This window comes from Lithobates pipiens, unplaced genomic scaffold, assembly GCF_037356315.1.
Source record: "Lithobates pipiens isolate NorthernLeopardFrog02 unplaced genomic scaffold, aLitPip1_a1.2 Scaffold_13, whole genome shotgun sequence".
Taxonomy (NCBI): Eukaryota; Metazoa; Chordata; class Amphibia; order Anura; family Ranidae; genus Lithobates; species Lithobates pipiens.
The window spans coordinates 536,656,194-536,669,534 of record NW_027507718.1 but is presented as its reverse complement, the minus strand read 5'-3'; the positions used below and the strand labels follow the sequence as shown (position 1 = coordinate 536,669,534).

Below are 13,341 nucleotides of genomic sequence, written 5' to 3'. Positions count from 1 at the left end.
TCGGGGAAGGAGGAGTCCTCGTTGGCACAGTTGGGACTGCACAGTGAGGGTTATGTTGATCAGTGGGAAATGAACGCAGTCCAGGGAGGGTTATGTTAGCATGGTTGGGACTAGATGTGATGCAGCGAGGTTTATATAAGCATACAGTAGTTGAGACTGGACATGGTATAGAGAGGGCTGTGCTGGCACATATACGGTAGAACTGGACGCAGCCTGGTGAGGGCTATTTGGCACAGTTGGGATTGGATGTGGCATGTTGAGGGTTATGTTGGCAAAGTTGGGATTGGACGTGGTATGTTGAGGGTTATGCTGGCACGATTGGGATTAGACGTGGTATGTTGTGGGTTCTGTTGGCACAGTTGGGATTGGACATGGTATGTGGAGGGATATGTTGACACGGTTGGGATTGGCGTGATGTGTTGAGGGTTATGTTGGGATTGGACATGGTATGTGGAGGAATATGTTGGCACGGTTGGGATTGCATGTGGTATGTTGAGGTTATGTTGGCACGGTTGTGATTGGACGTGGTGTGTTGAGGGTTCTGTTGGTACAATTGGGATTGGATGGGGTATGTTGGTTATGTTGGCACGGTTGGGATTAGACATGTATGTTGAGGGTTCTGTTGGCACGGTTGGGATTGGATGTGGAATGTTGAGGGTTATGTTGACACGGTTGGTATTGGATGGGGTAGGTGGAGGGTTATGTTGGCACGGTTGGGATTGGACGTGGTATGTGGAGGATTATGTTGGCACAGTTGGGATTGGATGTGGTATGTTGTGGGTTATGTTGGCACGGTTGGGAATGGACGTGGTGTGTTGTGGGTTATGTTGGCACAGTTGGGATTGGACGTGGAATGTTGAGGGTTATGTTGGCACGGTTGGTATTGGACGTGGTATGTGGAGGATTTTGCCCGTTGCAGCAGTCAACGTTGATTTTGTATTCTTCCTCTCCAGCTCTCACCGTTTGATAATGCCATTCACCGTGTGCCATCTGTGAAATCAGAGGAGGGGGAGACACGCCAGATTCAGCGCCGAAAAACAATTATGTGGTTCAGAGAGACGCAGGCCGGGAAAGTGCTGGATGATGGAGAATTCCCTCCGTGGCTGTACGGCATGACATCACGCAGGTAGCACCTCCCCGTTTATATAATACACCCCCCGCACTTTTCTCTGAGGGCGGGGATAGCGGTGGGAAGGGGTGGGATGTGAGTAGACTGAGGGTGGGGATAGCGGTGGGAAGGGGTGGGATGTGAGTAGACTGAGGGTGGGGATAGCGATGGGAAGGGGTGGGATGTGAGTAGACTGAGGGCGGGGATAGCGGTGGGAAGGGGTGGGATGTGAGTAGACTGAGGGCGGGGATAGCAGTGATGAGGGGTGGGATGTGAGTAGACTGAGGGTGGGGATAGCAGTGGGAAGGGGTGGGATGTGACTAGACTGAGGGCGGGGATAGCAGTGGGAAGGGGCGGGATGTGAGTAGACTGAGGGTGGGGATAGCAGTGGGAAGGGGTGGGATGTGAGTAGACTGAGGGTGGGGATAGTGGTGGGAAGGGGGCGGGATATTGCTGCAGAGAGGTTGGAATCGCCATAAGATTGTTCTGTGTGTCTTCAGGGATACGGAGAATTTACTGACAGATAAAGAGGTCGGCGATTTCCTGATACGCATCAGCCAGTCCCGGGCCGGATACATCCTCAGCTACAGGTCAGTGTTATCTGCATCCCTATCTTCAATGACAACCTGCACAATCCATCCCATGGGATAGGGATGTGCTTTATGTTCGGATCGAACTTGAGTTTGACTCGAACATCGGCTGTTCAAGCATTCATCGAAATACGAACATTACGGGGCGTTCGCGCCAAATTCGAGTGGCGCAGCACGCCCCATAATGCATTGCTGTCTGATAATTGGCTAAGCATGCACTATTACCCGCATGCTTTGGCCAAGCGCCCTCAGCAAAGAGAGCCATAATTGGCCAAAGGCAGGGTGCCTTTGGCCAATTATGGCTCAGGAGGTTAATTCCACTCCCCACACTATATAATGGCATCTGCACGTCAGCCCCGTGTAGTGTGTTGCTTGCGTTGACCGAGACAGAGTGTCATTTCATTTAGACTGAGCAGGCAGGCGATTCAGTTAGCTGCACTGTATTTATTATATAAATACCGTCAGTCTTGTGTGTGTGTGTGTGTGTGTGTGTGTATATATATATATATATATATATATATATATATATATAATGTGTGTATGTATGTATAATATACACACTGTATCCAGTTTAGCTAGATCTGACTGCAGTCCGTTCCTGTTGTACTCTTTCTAATATGCTTCAGGCAGGCAGGTGATTCTACTATCTGCAGTGCATTTAATATATACACATCCACTGTATCCAGCGTAGCTAGATCTGTGCATTATTTATATAATCTCTCTATCCACTGCATTCTAGTCTAGCCAAGCCTATATCTGACTGTAGGCCATTCCTGGTGTGCTTTTTCTAGTAAACTTCAGGCGGTGTTTTGCTAATCTAATTGTACATCATGTCCAGAAGGCCACCTAGAAGAGGCAGACACTCACAGGCTACTAAAAGAGAGCAAGCAGGCTCTGTGTCTACCGCCAACAGTGCTGGTCGTGGACATGGTGCATCCTCTGGACGTGGCCGTTGGGCACGCTTGTCTTTTTTTTCTGCTGCTGGCCATGTTATTGATCCACAACATGCAGAAGAGTTGGTGGAGTGGATAACAAAGCCGTCCTCATCCTCTGTCACCCAGGCTCAGGGTACTTTGGCTACCAATGGAGCTGCCAAAGTGGCCTATTCCATCGGCTCCTTGTCCATAGTCACTCCTTCCCTAGCCCCACCATCATGCACGGAGGAGTCCCACGAACTCTGTTCAACCACAGTGTCGGGTACGTGCTGCAGGAGGATGCGCAGCGTTTTGAAGGCTCCGATGATGGTACCCAGGTTGAGGAAGGAAGTAACGTGAGTCCAGAGAGAGGCGGTGCCCAAGAAGGACAAGAAACTGGCAGTCATGTTCCCCCAGCTGCAGCATACTGCCAGGTTTGCTCCAGTGACGAGGAGGGAGGGGATGATGAGGTCACTGACTCCACGTGGGTGCCTGATAGAAGAGAGGAGGTGGAGGCGGCACATCTTCAATGAGGCAGGATGCCCTCCAGGGGCCAGCTTAACGGCAGCACATCGAATGTATCACACCGCAGAGCTCCGCATGTGCAGGGCGCTGCGTCTGCGCGTTTTTTTTCAAATTTCTTTGGTGTGGGCCTTTTTTGAGACGTGTGCAGGAGATCGCACCATTGCTGTTTGCAACATATGTCTGAAGCGTATCTCGCGTGGCCAAAACATCAGCCGCTTGGGCACCACATGCTTGACCAGAGATATGCCGACCCCCCATGCAATCTTTTGGCAACAGTACTTAAAAGACCCACACCAAAGAAAAAGGCGGACCTCTCCTTGCTCCTCATCAGCTGCTATCACTACACCAACATCCGATTGTAGCAGGCAAATCCACCTACCCCAGTTGCTAAACCGTCAAAAGAAACTTGGTCCCAGCCATCCACATGCCCAGCGGCTGAATGCTAGTTTGACTAAATTGCTAGCACTCCAACTACTGCGTTTTCAGCTGGTAGACTCGGCTCCCTTTCGTGAATTTGTGGAATGTGCTGTACCTCAGTGGCAGGTCCCAAACGTCATTTTGTTTCATGGAAGGCCATTCCGGCTCTCTACTGGCATGTGGAAGGCAATGTCTTGGCCTTGTTGGACAGGGCGGTCAGCGGTAAGGTGCATATTACCGCTGACTCATGGTCTAGCAGGCGTGGGCAGGGACGTTGCCTTTCCTTAATGGCACACTGGGTAACTCTGCTGGCAGCTGGGAAATATGTAGGACAGGGTGTAGTATTATTGGAGCTTGTTCCACCACCATGCCTCCAAAATGCTACTAGAGGTGATTCTGCCACAGCTCTCTCCCCCACACCCTCCTCCTTTTCTTCCTCTGACCTCTCCCTGTGCAGGTTTGTCCTCTGAACCAGCGCTGCTCTACAGGCGTGCAAGGGGCTACGCAAGCACTCAGGCAAAAAGATGCCATGTGGTGCTTGAGTTGGCCTCCTTAGGGGGCAGGAGCCACACTGGGGCAGAGTCAGAGGTGGTTGATGCCACGCCAGCTTCAGCCAGGAATGGTGGTTTGCGACAATGGCATCAACCTCCTCTCTGCCCTCCAACGGGGACACTTGACCCATGTTTGGCTCACGTCCGAATTGGGTGGTGCAGCGGTCCTTGAGCAGGTACTCGGTCTGAGGCAGGCCAGGAAAGTCTGTGGGCATTTCTGCTGGTCATATAATGCCAGTGCTTGGCCGGCTGACCTTCAAAAGTAATGCAACCTGCCCAAGAACTTCCTCATTTGTGACATGCCCACCAGGTGGAACTCAACGTTGGCCATGCTGCAGCGGCTGTACATGCAGCAGAGGGCCATCAATGAGTACCTTTGTGAGTATGGCACCAGGACAGGATCAGGGGAGCTTGGCTTTTTTTCGCCACGCCAGTGGGCTATGATCAAGGGTGCATGCACTGTCACCATTTGAGGAGGCCACGAGGATGGTGAGCAGGGACAGTGCATGCATCAGTGACACTGTACCTCTTGTCTTCCTGTTGGAGCATACGCTGCTTGGAATAATGGACAGGGCACTTGAGGCAGAACAGTGGGAGGAACAAGAGGACTTCCTTACCTCTCAAGGCCCCCATTATCCAGACAGTATTCCTGCAGGCCCGCCAATCACACAGGAGGAGGAGGAGGATGAGGATTGTGTCAGCATGGAGGTGGAGCCTAGCACTCGGCATCAGCAGCAGTCTTCAAGGGATCGTTTTCAGTCCCCAGAAACCCGTGGACTTGTACGTGGCTGGGAGGAGGTGGCTGTGGATCATGTGATCTTTAGTGACCCAGAGGACTCCATATCGAATGCCTCAGCAAACCTACACTGCATGGCCTCCCTGATCCTGTAAAGCCTGTGAAAAGACCCTCGGATTCGTGGTATCAAGGAGAGGGATCAGTACTGCATACCTCCCAATTTTTGAACTTCAGAATGAGGGACACTTGAGGAAGGAAGTAACGTTGAGCTGTGTACAGGGTGCAGGGTTCTGACATGAGCTGTGTACAGGGTGCAGGGTTCTGACATGAGCTGTGTACAGGGTGCAGGGTTCTGACATGAGCTGTGTACAGGGTGCAGGGTTCTGACATGAGCTGTGTACAGGGTGAAGGGTTCTGGCACGAGCTGTGTACAGGGTGAAGGGTTCTGACATGAGCTATATACAGGGTGCAGGGTTCTGACATGAGCTGTGTACAGGGAGCAGGGTTCTGACATGAGCTATATACAGGGTGCAGGGTTCTGACATGAGCTGTGTACAGGGTGCAGGGTTCTGACATGAGCTGTGTACAGGGTGCAGGGTTCTGACACCAGCTGTGTACAGGGTGAAGGGTTCTGGCATGAGCTGTGTACAGGGTGCAGGGTTCTGGGATGAGCTGTGTACAGGGTGCAGGGTTCTGGGATGAGCTGTGTACAGGGTGCAGGGTTCTGGGATGAGCTGTGTACAGGGTGCAGGGTTCTGGGATGAGCTGTGTACAGGGTGCAGGGTTCTGGCACGAGCTGTGTACATGGTGCAGGGTTCTGACACGAGCTGTGTACAGGGTGCAGGGTTCTGACACGAGCTGTGTACAGGGTGCAGGGTTCTGACATGAGCTGTGTACAGGGTGCAGGGTTCTGACATGAGCTGTGTACAGGGTGCAGGGTTCTGGGATGAGCTGTGTACAGGGTGCAGGGTTCTGGCACGAGCTTTGTACAGGGTGCAGGGTTCTGACATGAGCTGTGTACAGGGTGTAGGGTTCTGACATGAGATGTGTACAGGGTGCAGGGTTCTGACACGAGCTGTGTACAGGGTGCAGGGTTCTGGCATGAGCTGTGTACAGGGTGCAGGGTTCTGGGATGAGCTGTGTACAGGGTGCAGGGTTCTGGCACGAGCTTTGTACAGGGTGCAGGGTTCTGGCACGAGCTTTGTACAGGGTGCAGGGTTCTGACATGAGCTGTGTACAGGGTGCAGGGTTCTGACACGAGCTGTGTACAGGGTGCAGGGTTCTGGCATGAGCTGTGTACAGGGTGCAGGGTTCTGGGATGAGCTGTGTACAGGGTGCAGGGTTCTGGCAGCTGTGTACATGGTGCAGGGTTCTGGGATGAGCTGTGTACAGGGTGCAGGGTTCTGACATGAGATGTGTACAGGGTGCAGGGTTCTGACATGAGCTGTGTACAGGGTGCAGGGTTCTGACATGAGCTGTGTACAGGGTGCAGGGTTCTGACACGAGCTGTGTACCGGGTGCAGGGTTCTGGGATGAGCTGTGTACAGGGTGCAGGGTTCTGACACGAGCTGTGTACCGGGTGCAGGGTTCTGACATGAGCTGTGTACAGGGTTCTGGGATGAGCTGTGTACAGGGTACAGGGTTCTGGGATGAGCTATATACAGGTTGCAGGGTTCTGGGATGAGCTATATACAGGTTGCAGGGTTCTGGGATGAGCTATATACAGGTTGCAGGGTTCTGGGATGAGCTATATACAGGTTGCAGGGTTCTGGGATGAGCTATATACAGGGTGCAGGGTTCTGGGATGAGCTATATACAGGGTGCAGGGTTCTGGGATGAGCTATATACAGGGTGCAGGGTTCTGGGATGAGCTATATACAGGGTGCAGGGTTCTGGGATGAGCTATATACAGGTTGCAGGGTTCTGGGATGAGCTATATACAGGTTGCAGGGTTCTGGGATGAGCTATATACAGGGTGCAGGGTTCTGGGATGAGCTATATACAGGGTGCAGGGTTCTGGGATGAGCTATATACAGGGTGCAGGGTTCTGGGATGAGCTATATACAGGGTGCAGGGTTCTGGGATGAGCTATATACAGGGTGCAGGGTTCTGGGATGAGCTATATACAGGGTGCAGGGTTCTGGGATGAGCTATATAATGTGAGGGGTTACAGTGTTCTGGTACCACCAACACCTAAGGCCCAAATTTCTGCAGAGTATATAGAGCAGGCCCCTACTTTCAAACATCCAACTTACAAACAACTCCTACTTGCAAACGGAAGGAGACAACAGGAAGTGAGAGGAAATCTACCCCTAGGAAGGGAAATTCTCTCCTGTAAGAGTTCCTCGTTTCACAAAAAAACACAAATTTTAACAATCCAATTGTCATTGGGACAGAAAGTGAGGTGAAATCTTCTGAACAGGTGCGCACAGACAGCAAAACAAATTATACAGGGGTGATAACCCTTCCCTATGTTTTCCAAAAAGCTATAAAAAAATAGTTTTTTTGACTGGAGCTACACTTTAAAAATGTACCAGTTGAAAATTACAAACAGATTCTACATAACACAACAAACCTACACAGTCCCTGTCTTGTTTGGACCGCCTGTATACTGCTGTTCTGAGTATATAGGGCCTGGGGGCCCCACGCCTTTACTTTTTTTTTATTTTTTTATATTTGAGTACGGGGTTCCCCTTAATATCTGTACAAGACCTAGGGGCAGGGGGGGCTACCCATGCCATTTTTCTAAATGATTTTCATCAGTATTGCCGGGACCAGACATTACATGAAAAACGCAAGCAGTTTTAAATGACTTTTATTCCTTTAGAAATGTCATTTTGTGCAGGGACAGTTCTAAACACGGGAAACACGTGGCACTTCACAGGCATACTACAGACACCCCCCAGGCACCATATTTAAAGGAATGTTTCACTTTTTCTTTTTTCTTTGCTTGCTGCAGATTGACATGCTGTCATCCATTAGGACCCCCAGATTGATCCTGGATGCCCCCAGGGGTCCCCCTTAGAATGTAATTTGCATTTCTATTTTTAGCCCCCAGATACTTTCACATTTCCTCCACATTTCCTCCATGGCCCCTCCTCTTCCTGTGAGGTTTCCATATCTTGTTGTGTAATTCTCACCCAGCCATGGATCTCAGGACCTCCAGGCCGGAGAGTTACCATCTTCTCCATATTGTAGGGGGATGGGCCGCTGCCGCCATTATATGATCGATGTGCGCTGCAATGGCTGCTATGTCATCCTGGGTGAAGATCGCGCTCACTCCTCGCTCTCCGCCCTCATAGAGTATCACCGCGTAGTTGGTCTTCAGCCGTATGGGGAAACCCTGAGAGAAGCCTGTGAGAAGGTAAGTGAGAAACTTGGGTGGCCACTGGGTGAAGGGACTTGGCAGAGGTTAACTATATGGGGTCACAGGGAGACAGCAACCAATGATGAGGGGGGGGTCACATGACACCGGGGCCACTGGAGGGGGGTCACATGACACCGGGGCCACTGGAGGGGGGTCACATGACACCGGGGCCACTGGAGGGGGGTCACATGACACCGGGGCCACTGGAGGGGGGTCACATGACACCGGGGCCACTGGAGGGGGGGTCACATGACACCGGGGCCACTGGAGGGGGGGGGGTCACATGACACTGGGGCCACTGGAGGGGGGGTCACATGACACCGGGGCCACTGGAGGGGGGTCACATGACACCGGGGCCACTGGAGGGGGGGTCACATGACACCGGGGCCACTGGAGGGGGGGGGGTCACATGACACTGGGGCCACTGGAGGGGGGTCACATGACACTGGGGCCACTGGAGGGGGGGTCACATGATACCGGGGCCACTGGAGGGGGGGTCACATGACACCGGGGCCACTGGAGGGGGGGTCACATGACACCGGGGCCACTGGAGGGGGGGTCACATGACACCGGGGCCACTGGAGGGGGGGTCACATGACACCGGGGCCACTGGAGGGGGGGTCACATGACACCGGGGCCACTGGAGGGGGGGTCACATGACACTGGGGCCACTGGAGGAGGTCACATGACACCGGGGCCACTGGAGGGGGGGTCACATGACACCGGGGCCACTGGAGGGGGGGTCACATGACACCGGGGCCACTGGAGGGGGGGTCACATGACACCGGGGCCACTGGAGGGGGGGGTCACATGACACTGGGGCCACTGGAGGAGGTCACATGACACCGGGGCCACTGGAGGAGGTCACATGACACCGGGGCCACTGGAGGGGGGGTCACATGACACCGGGGCCACTGGAGGGGGGGTCACATGACACCGGGGCCACTGGAGGGGGGGTCACATGACACCTGGGCCACTGGAGGGGGGTCACATGACACCGGGGCCACTAGAGGGGGGGTTATATGACACCGGGGCCACTGTGATTGGGTTGAGCCCCGTATCGGGATGTCATGTGATGTCTGCTCTCTATAGATGGAGAACTGGGGTCCAGACTGTGAGGAGATGAAATTCCTGACCAGAACTCTGTCTCTCGGAGATGAGAATGTTCCCTCTCCACCTGCTGAATCTGCATCCAACCAATCAGAGCGCAAGAAACTGGAGGAGCCTGCCTACCCCCGCCCTCGATTCCACAAATCCATCCGAAGAGCCATGCAGGAAATCCAGCAGGTGAGATAATAGAGTTCAGGGTGACGATGATGATGATAGTAGTAGAGTTCAGGGTGATGATGATGATGGTAGTAGTAGAGTTCAGGGTGATGATGATGGTAGTAGTAGAGTTCAGGGTGATGATGATGATGGTAGTAGTAGAGTTCAGGGTGATGATGATGGTAGTAGTAGAGTTCAGGGTGATGATGATGATGGTAGTAGTAGAGTTCAGGGTGATGATGATAGTAGTAGAGTTCAGGGTGATGATGATGGTAGTAGTAGAGTTCAGGGTGATGATGATGATGGTAGTAGTAGAGTTCAGGGTGATGATGATGGTAGTAGTAGAGTTCAGGGTGATGATGATGATGGTAGTAGTAGAGTTCAGGGTGATGATGATGGTAGTAGTAGAGTTCAGGGTGATGATGATGATGGTAGTAGTAGAGTTCAGGGTGATGATGATGGTAGTAGTAGAGTTCAGGGTGATGATGATGGTAGTAGTAGAGTTCAGGGTGATGATGATGGTAGTAGTAGAGTTCAGGGTGATGATGATGATGGTAGTAGTAGAGTTCAGGGTGATGATAATGATGGTAGTAGTAGAGTTCAGGGTGATGATGATGGTAGTAGTAGAGTTCAGGGTGATGATGATGATAGTAGTAGAGTTCAGGGTGATGATGATGATAGTAGTAGAGTTCAGGGTGACGATGATGATGGTAGTAGTAGAGTTCAGGGTGATGATGATGATGGTAGTAGTAGAGTTCAGGGTGATGGTAGTAGTAGAGTTCAGGGTGATGATGATGGTAGTAGTAGAGTTCAGGGTGATGATGATAGTAGTAGAGTTCAGGGTGATGATGATGGTAGTAGTAGAGTTCAGGGTGATGATGATGATGGTAGTAGTAGAGTTCAGGGTGATGATGATGGTAGTAGTAGAGTTCAGGGTGATGATGATGATGGTAGTAGTAGAGTTCAGGGTGATGATGATAGTAGTAGAGTTCAGGGTGATGATGATGGTAGTAGTAGAGTTCAGGGTGATGATGATGATGGTAGTAGTAGAGTTCAGGGTGATGATGATGGTAGTAGTAGAGTTCAGGGTGATGATGATGATGGTAGTAGTAGAGTTCAGGGTGATGATGATGGTAGTAGTAGAGTTCAGGGTGATGATGATAGTAGTAGTAGAGTTCAGGGTGATGATGATGATGGTAGTAGTAGAGTTCAGGGTGATGATGATGATGGTAGTAGTAGAGTTCAGGGTGATGATGATGGTAGTAGTAGAGTTCAGGGTGATGATGATGATGGTAGTAGTAGAGTTCAGGGTGATGATGATAGTAGTAGTAGAGTTCAGGGTGATGATAATGATGGTAGTAGTAGAGTTCAGGGTGATGATGATGGTAGTAGTAGAGTTCAGGGTGATGATGATGATAGTAGTAGAGTTCAGGGTGATGATGATGATAGTAGTAGAGTTCAGGGTGACGATGATGATGGTAGTAGTAGAGTTCAGGGTGATGATGATGATGGTAGTAGTAGAGTTCAGGGTGATGATGATGGTAGTAGTAGAGTTCAGGGTGATGATGGTAGTAGTAGAGTTCAGGGTGATGATGGTAGTAGTAGGGTTCAGGGTGATGATGATGATGGTAGTAGTAGAGTTCAGGGTGATGATGATGATAGTAGTAGTAGAGTTCAGGGTGATGATGATGATGGTAGTAGTAGAGTTCAGGGTGATGGTAGTAGTAGAGTTCAGGGTGATGATGATGGTAGTAGTAGAGTTCAGGGTGATGATGGTAGTAGTAGGGTTCAGGGTGATGATGATGATGGTAGTAGTAGAGTTCAGGGTGATGATGATGATGGTAGTAGTAGAGTTCAGGGTGATGATGATGATGGTAGTAGTAGAGTTCAGGGTGATGGTAGTAGTAGAGTTCAGGGTGATGATGATGGTAGTAGTAGAGTTCAGGGTGATGATGGTAGTAGTAGGGTTCAGGGTGATGATGATGATGGTAGTAGTAGAGTTCAGGGTGATGATGATGATGGTAGTAGTAGAGTTCAGGGTGATGATGATGATGGTAGTAGTAGAGTTCAGGGTGATGATGATGATGGTAGTAGTAGAGTTCAGGGTGATGGTAGTAGTAGAGTTCAGGGTGATGATGATGGTAGTAGTAGTAGAGTTCAGGGTGATGATGATGATATTAGTAGTAGAGTTCAGGGTGATGATGATGATGGTAGTAGTAGAGTTCAGGGTGATGATGATAGTAGTAGTAGAGTTCAGGGTGATGATGATGATGGTAGTAGTAGAGTTCAGGGTGATGATGATGATAGTAGTAGTAGAGTTCAGGGTGATGATGATGATGGTAGTAGTAGAGTTCAGGGTGATGATGATGGTAGTAGTAGAGTTCAGGGTGATGATGATGATGGTAGTAGTAGAGTTCAGGGTGATGATGATAGTAGTAGTAGAGTTCAGGGTGATGATAATGATGGTAGTAGTAGAGTTCAGGGTGATGATGATGGTAGTAGTAGAGTTCAGGGTGATGATGATGATAGTAGTAGAGTTCAGGGTGATGATGATGATAGTAGTAGAGTTCAGGGTGACGATGATGATGGTAGTAGTAGAGTTCAGGGTGATGATGATGATGGTAGTAGTAGAGTTCAGGGTGATGGTAGTAGTAGAGTTCAGGGTGATGATGATGGTAGTAGTAGAGTTCAGGGTGATGATGGTAGTAGTAGAGTTCAGGGTGATGATGGTAGTAGTAGGGTTCAGGGTGATGATGATGATGGTAGTAGTAGAGTTCAGGGTGATGATGATGATGGTAGTAGTAGAGTTCAGGGTGATGATGATGGTAGTAGTAGAGTTCAGGGTGATGATGATGATAGTAGTAGAGTTCAGGGTGATGATGATGATAGTAGTAGAGTTCAGGGTGATGATGATGATGGTAGTAGTAGAGTTCAGGGTGATGATGATGATGGTAGTAGTAGAGTTCAGGGTGATGATGATGATGGTAGTAGTAGAGTTCAGGGTGATGATGATGATGGTAGTAGTAGAGTTCAGGGTGATGATGATGATAGTAGTATAGTTCAGGGTGATGATGATGATAGTAGTAGAGTTCAGGGTGATGATGATGGTAGTAGTAGAGTTCAGGGTGATGATGCTAGTAGTAGTGTTTCCGGGTCATGATGATGATGGTAGTAGTAGGGTTCAGGGTGATGATGATGGTAGTAGTAGAGTTCAGGGTGATGATGCTAGTAGTAGTGTTTCCGGGGGGTGATGATGCTAGTAGTAGTGTTTCCGGGGGGTGATGATGCTAGTAGTAGTGTTTCCGGGGGGTGATGATGATAGTAGTAGAGTTCAGGGTGATGATGATGATAGTAGTGTTTCCGGGTGATGATGATGGTAGTAGTAGAGTTCAGGGTGATGATAGTAGTAGAGTTCAGGGTGATGATGATGGTAGTAGTAGAGTTCAGGGTGATGATGATGATAGTAGTAGGGTTCAGGGTGATGATGATGATGGTAGTAGTAGAGTTCAGGGTGATGATGATGGTAGTAGTAGAGTTCAGGGTGATGATGATGATAGTAGTAGAGTTCAGGGTGATGATGATGATGGTAGTAGTAGAGTTCAGGGTGATGATGATGGTAGTAGTATAGTTCAGGGTGATGATGATGATAGTAGTAGAGTTCAGGGTGATGATGATGATAGTAGTAGAGTTCAGGGTGATGATGATGGTAGTAGTATAGTTCAGGGTGATGATGATGATAGTAGTAGAGTTCAGGGTGATGATGATGGTAGTAGTATAGTTCAGGGCGATGATGATGGTAGTAGTAGAGTTCAGGGTGATGATGCTAGTAGTAGTGTTTCTGGGGGGTGATGATGATAGTAGTAGTGT

At 50.1% G+C, this 13,341-nt stretch overlaps 1 protein-coding gene across 1 annotated transcript in view; it reads left to right on the top strand.

Moving 5' to 3' along the window:
• Positions 1–13,341, top strand: part of LOC143975968 (myosin-IIIa-like) — a 192,336-nt gene that overhangs the window by 169,192 nt on the left and 9,803 nt on the right. The window contains exons 26-29 of the mRNA XM_077478497.1: positions 954–1,126; positions 1,609–1,698; positions 8,040–8,205; positions 9,301–9,495. Of these exons, the coding sequence (XP_077334623.1) occupies positions 954–1,126; positions 1,609–1,698; positions 8,040–8,205; positions 9,301–9,495 (624 nt within the window). The remainder of the gene's footprint in view (positions 1–953; positions 1,127–1,608; positions 1,699–8,039; positions 8,206–9,300; positions 9,496–13,341) is intronic.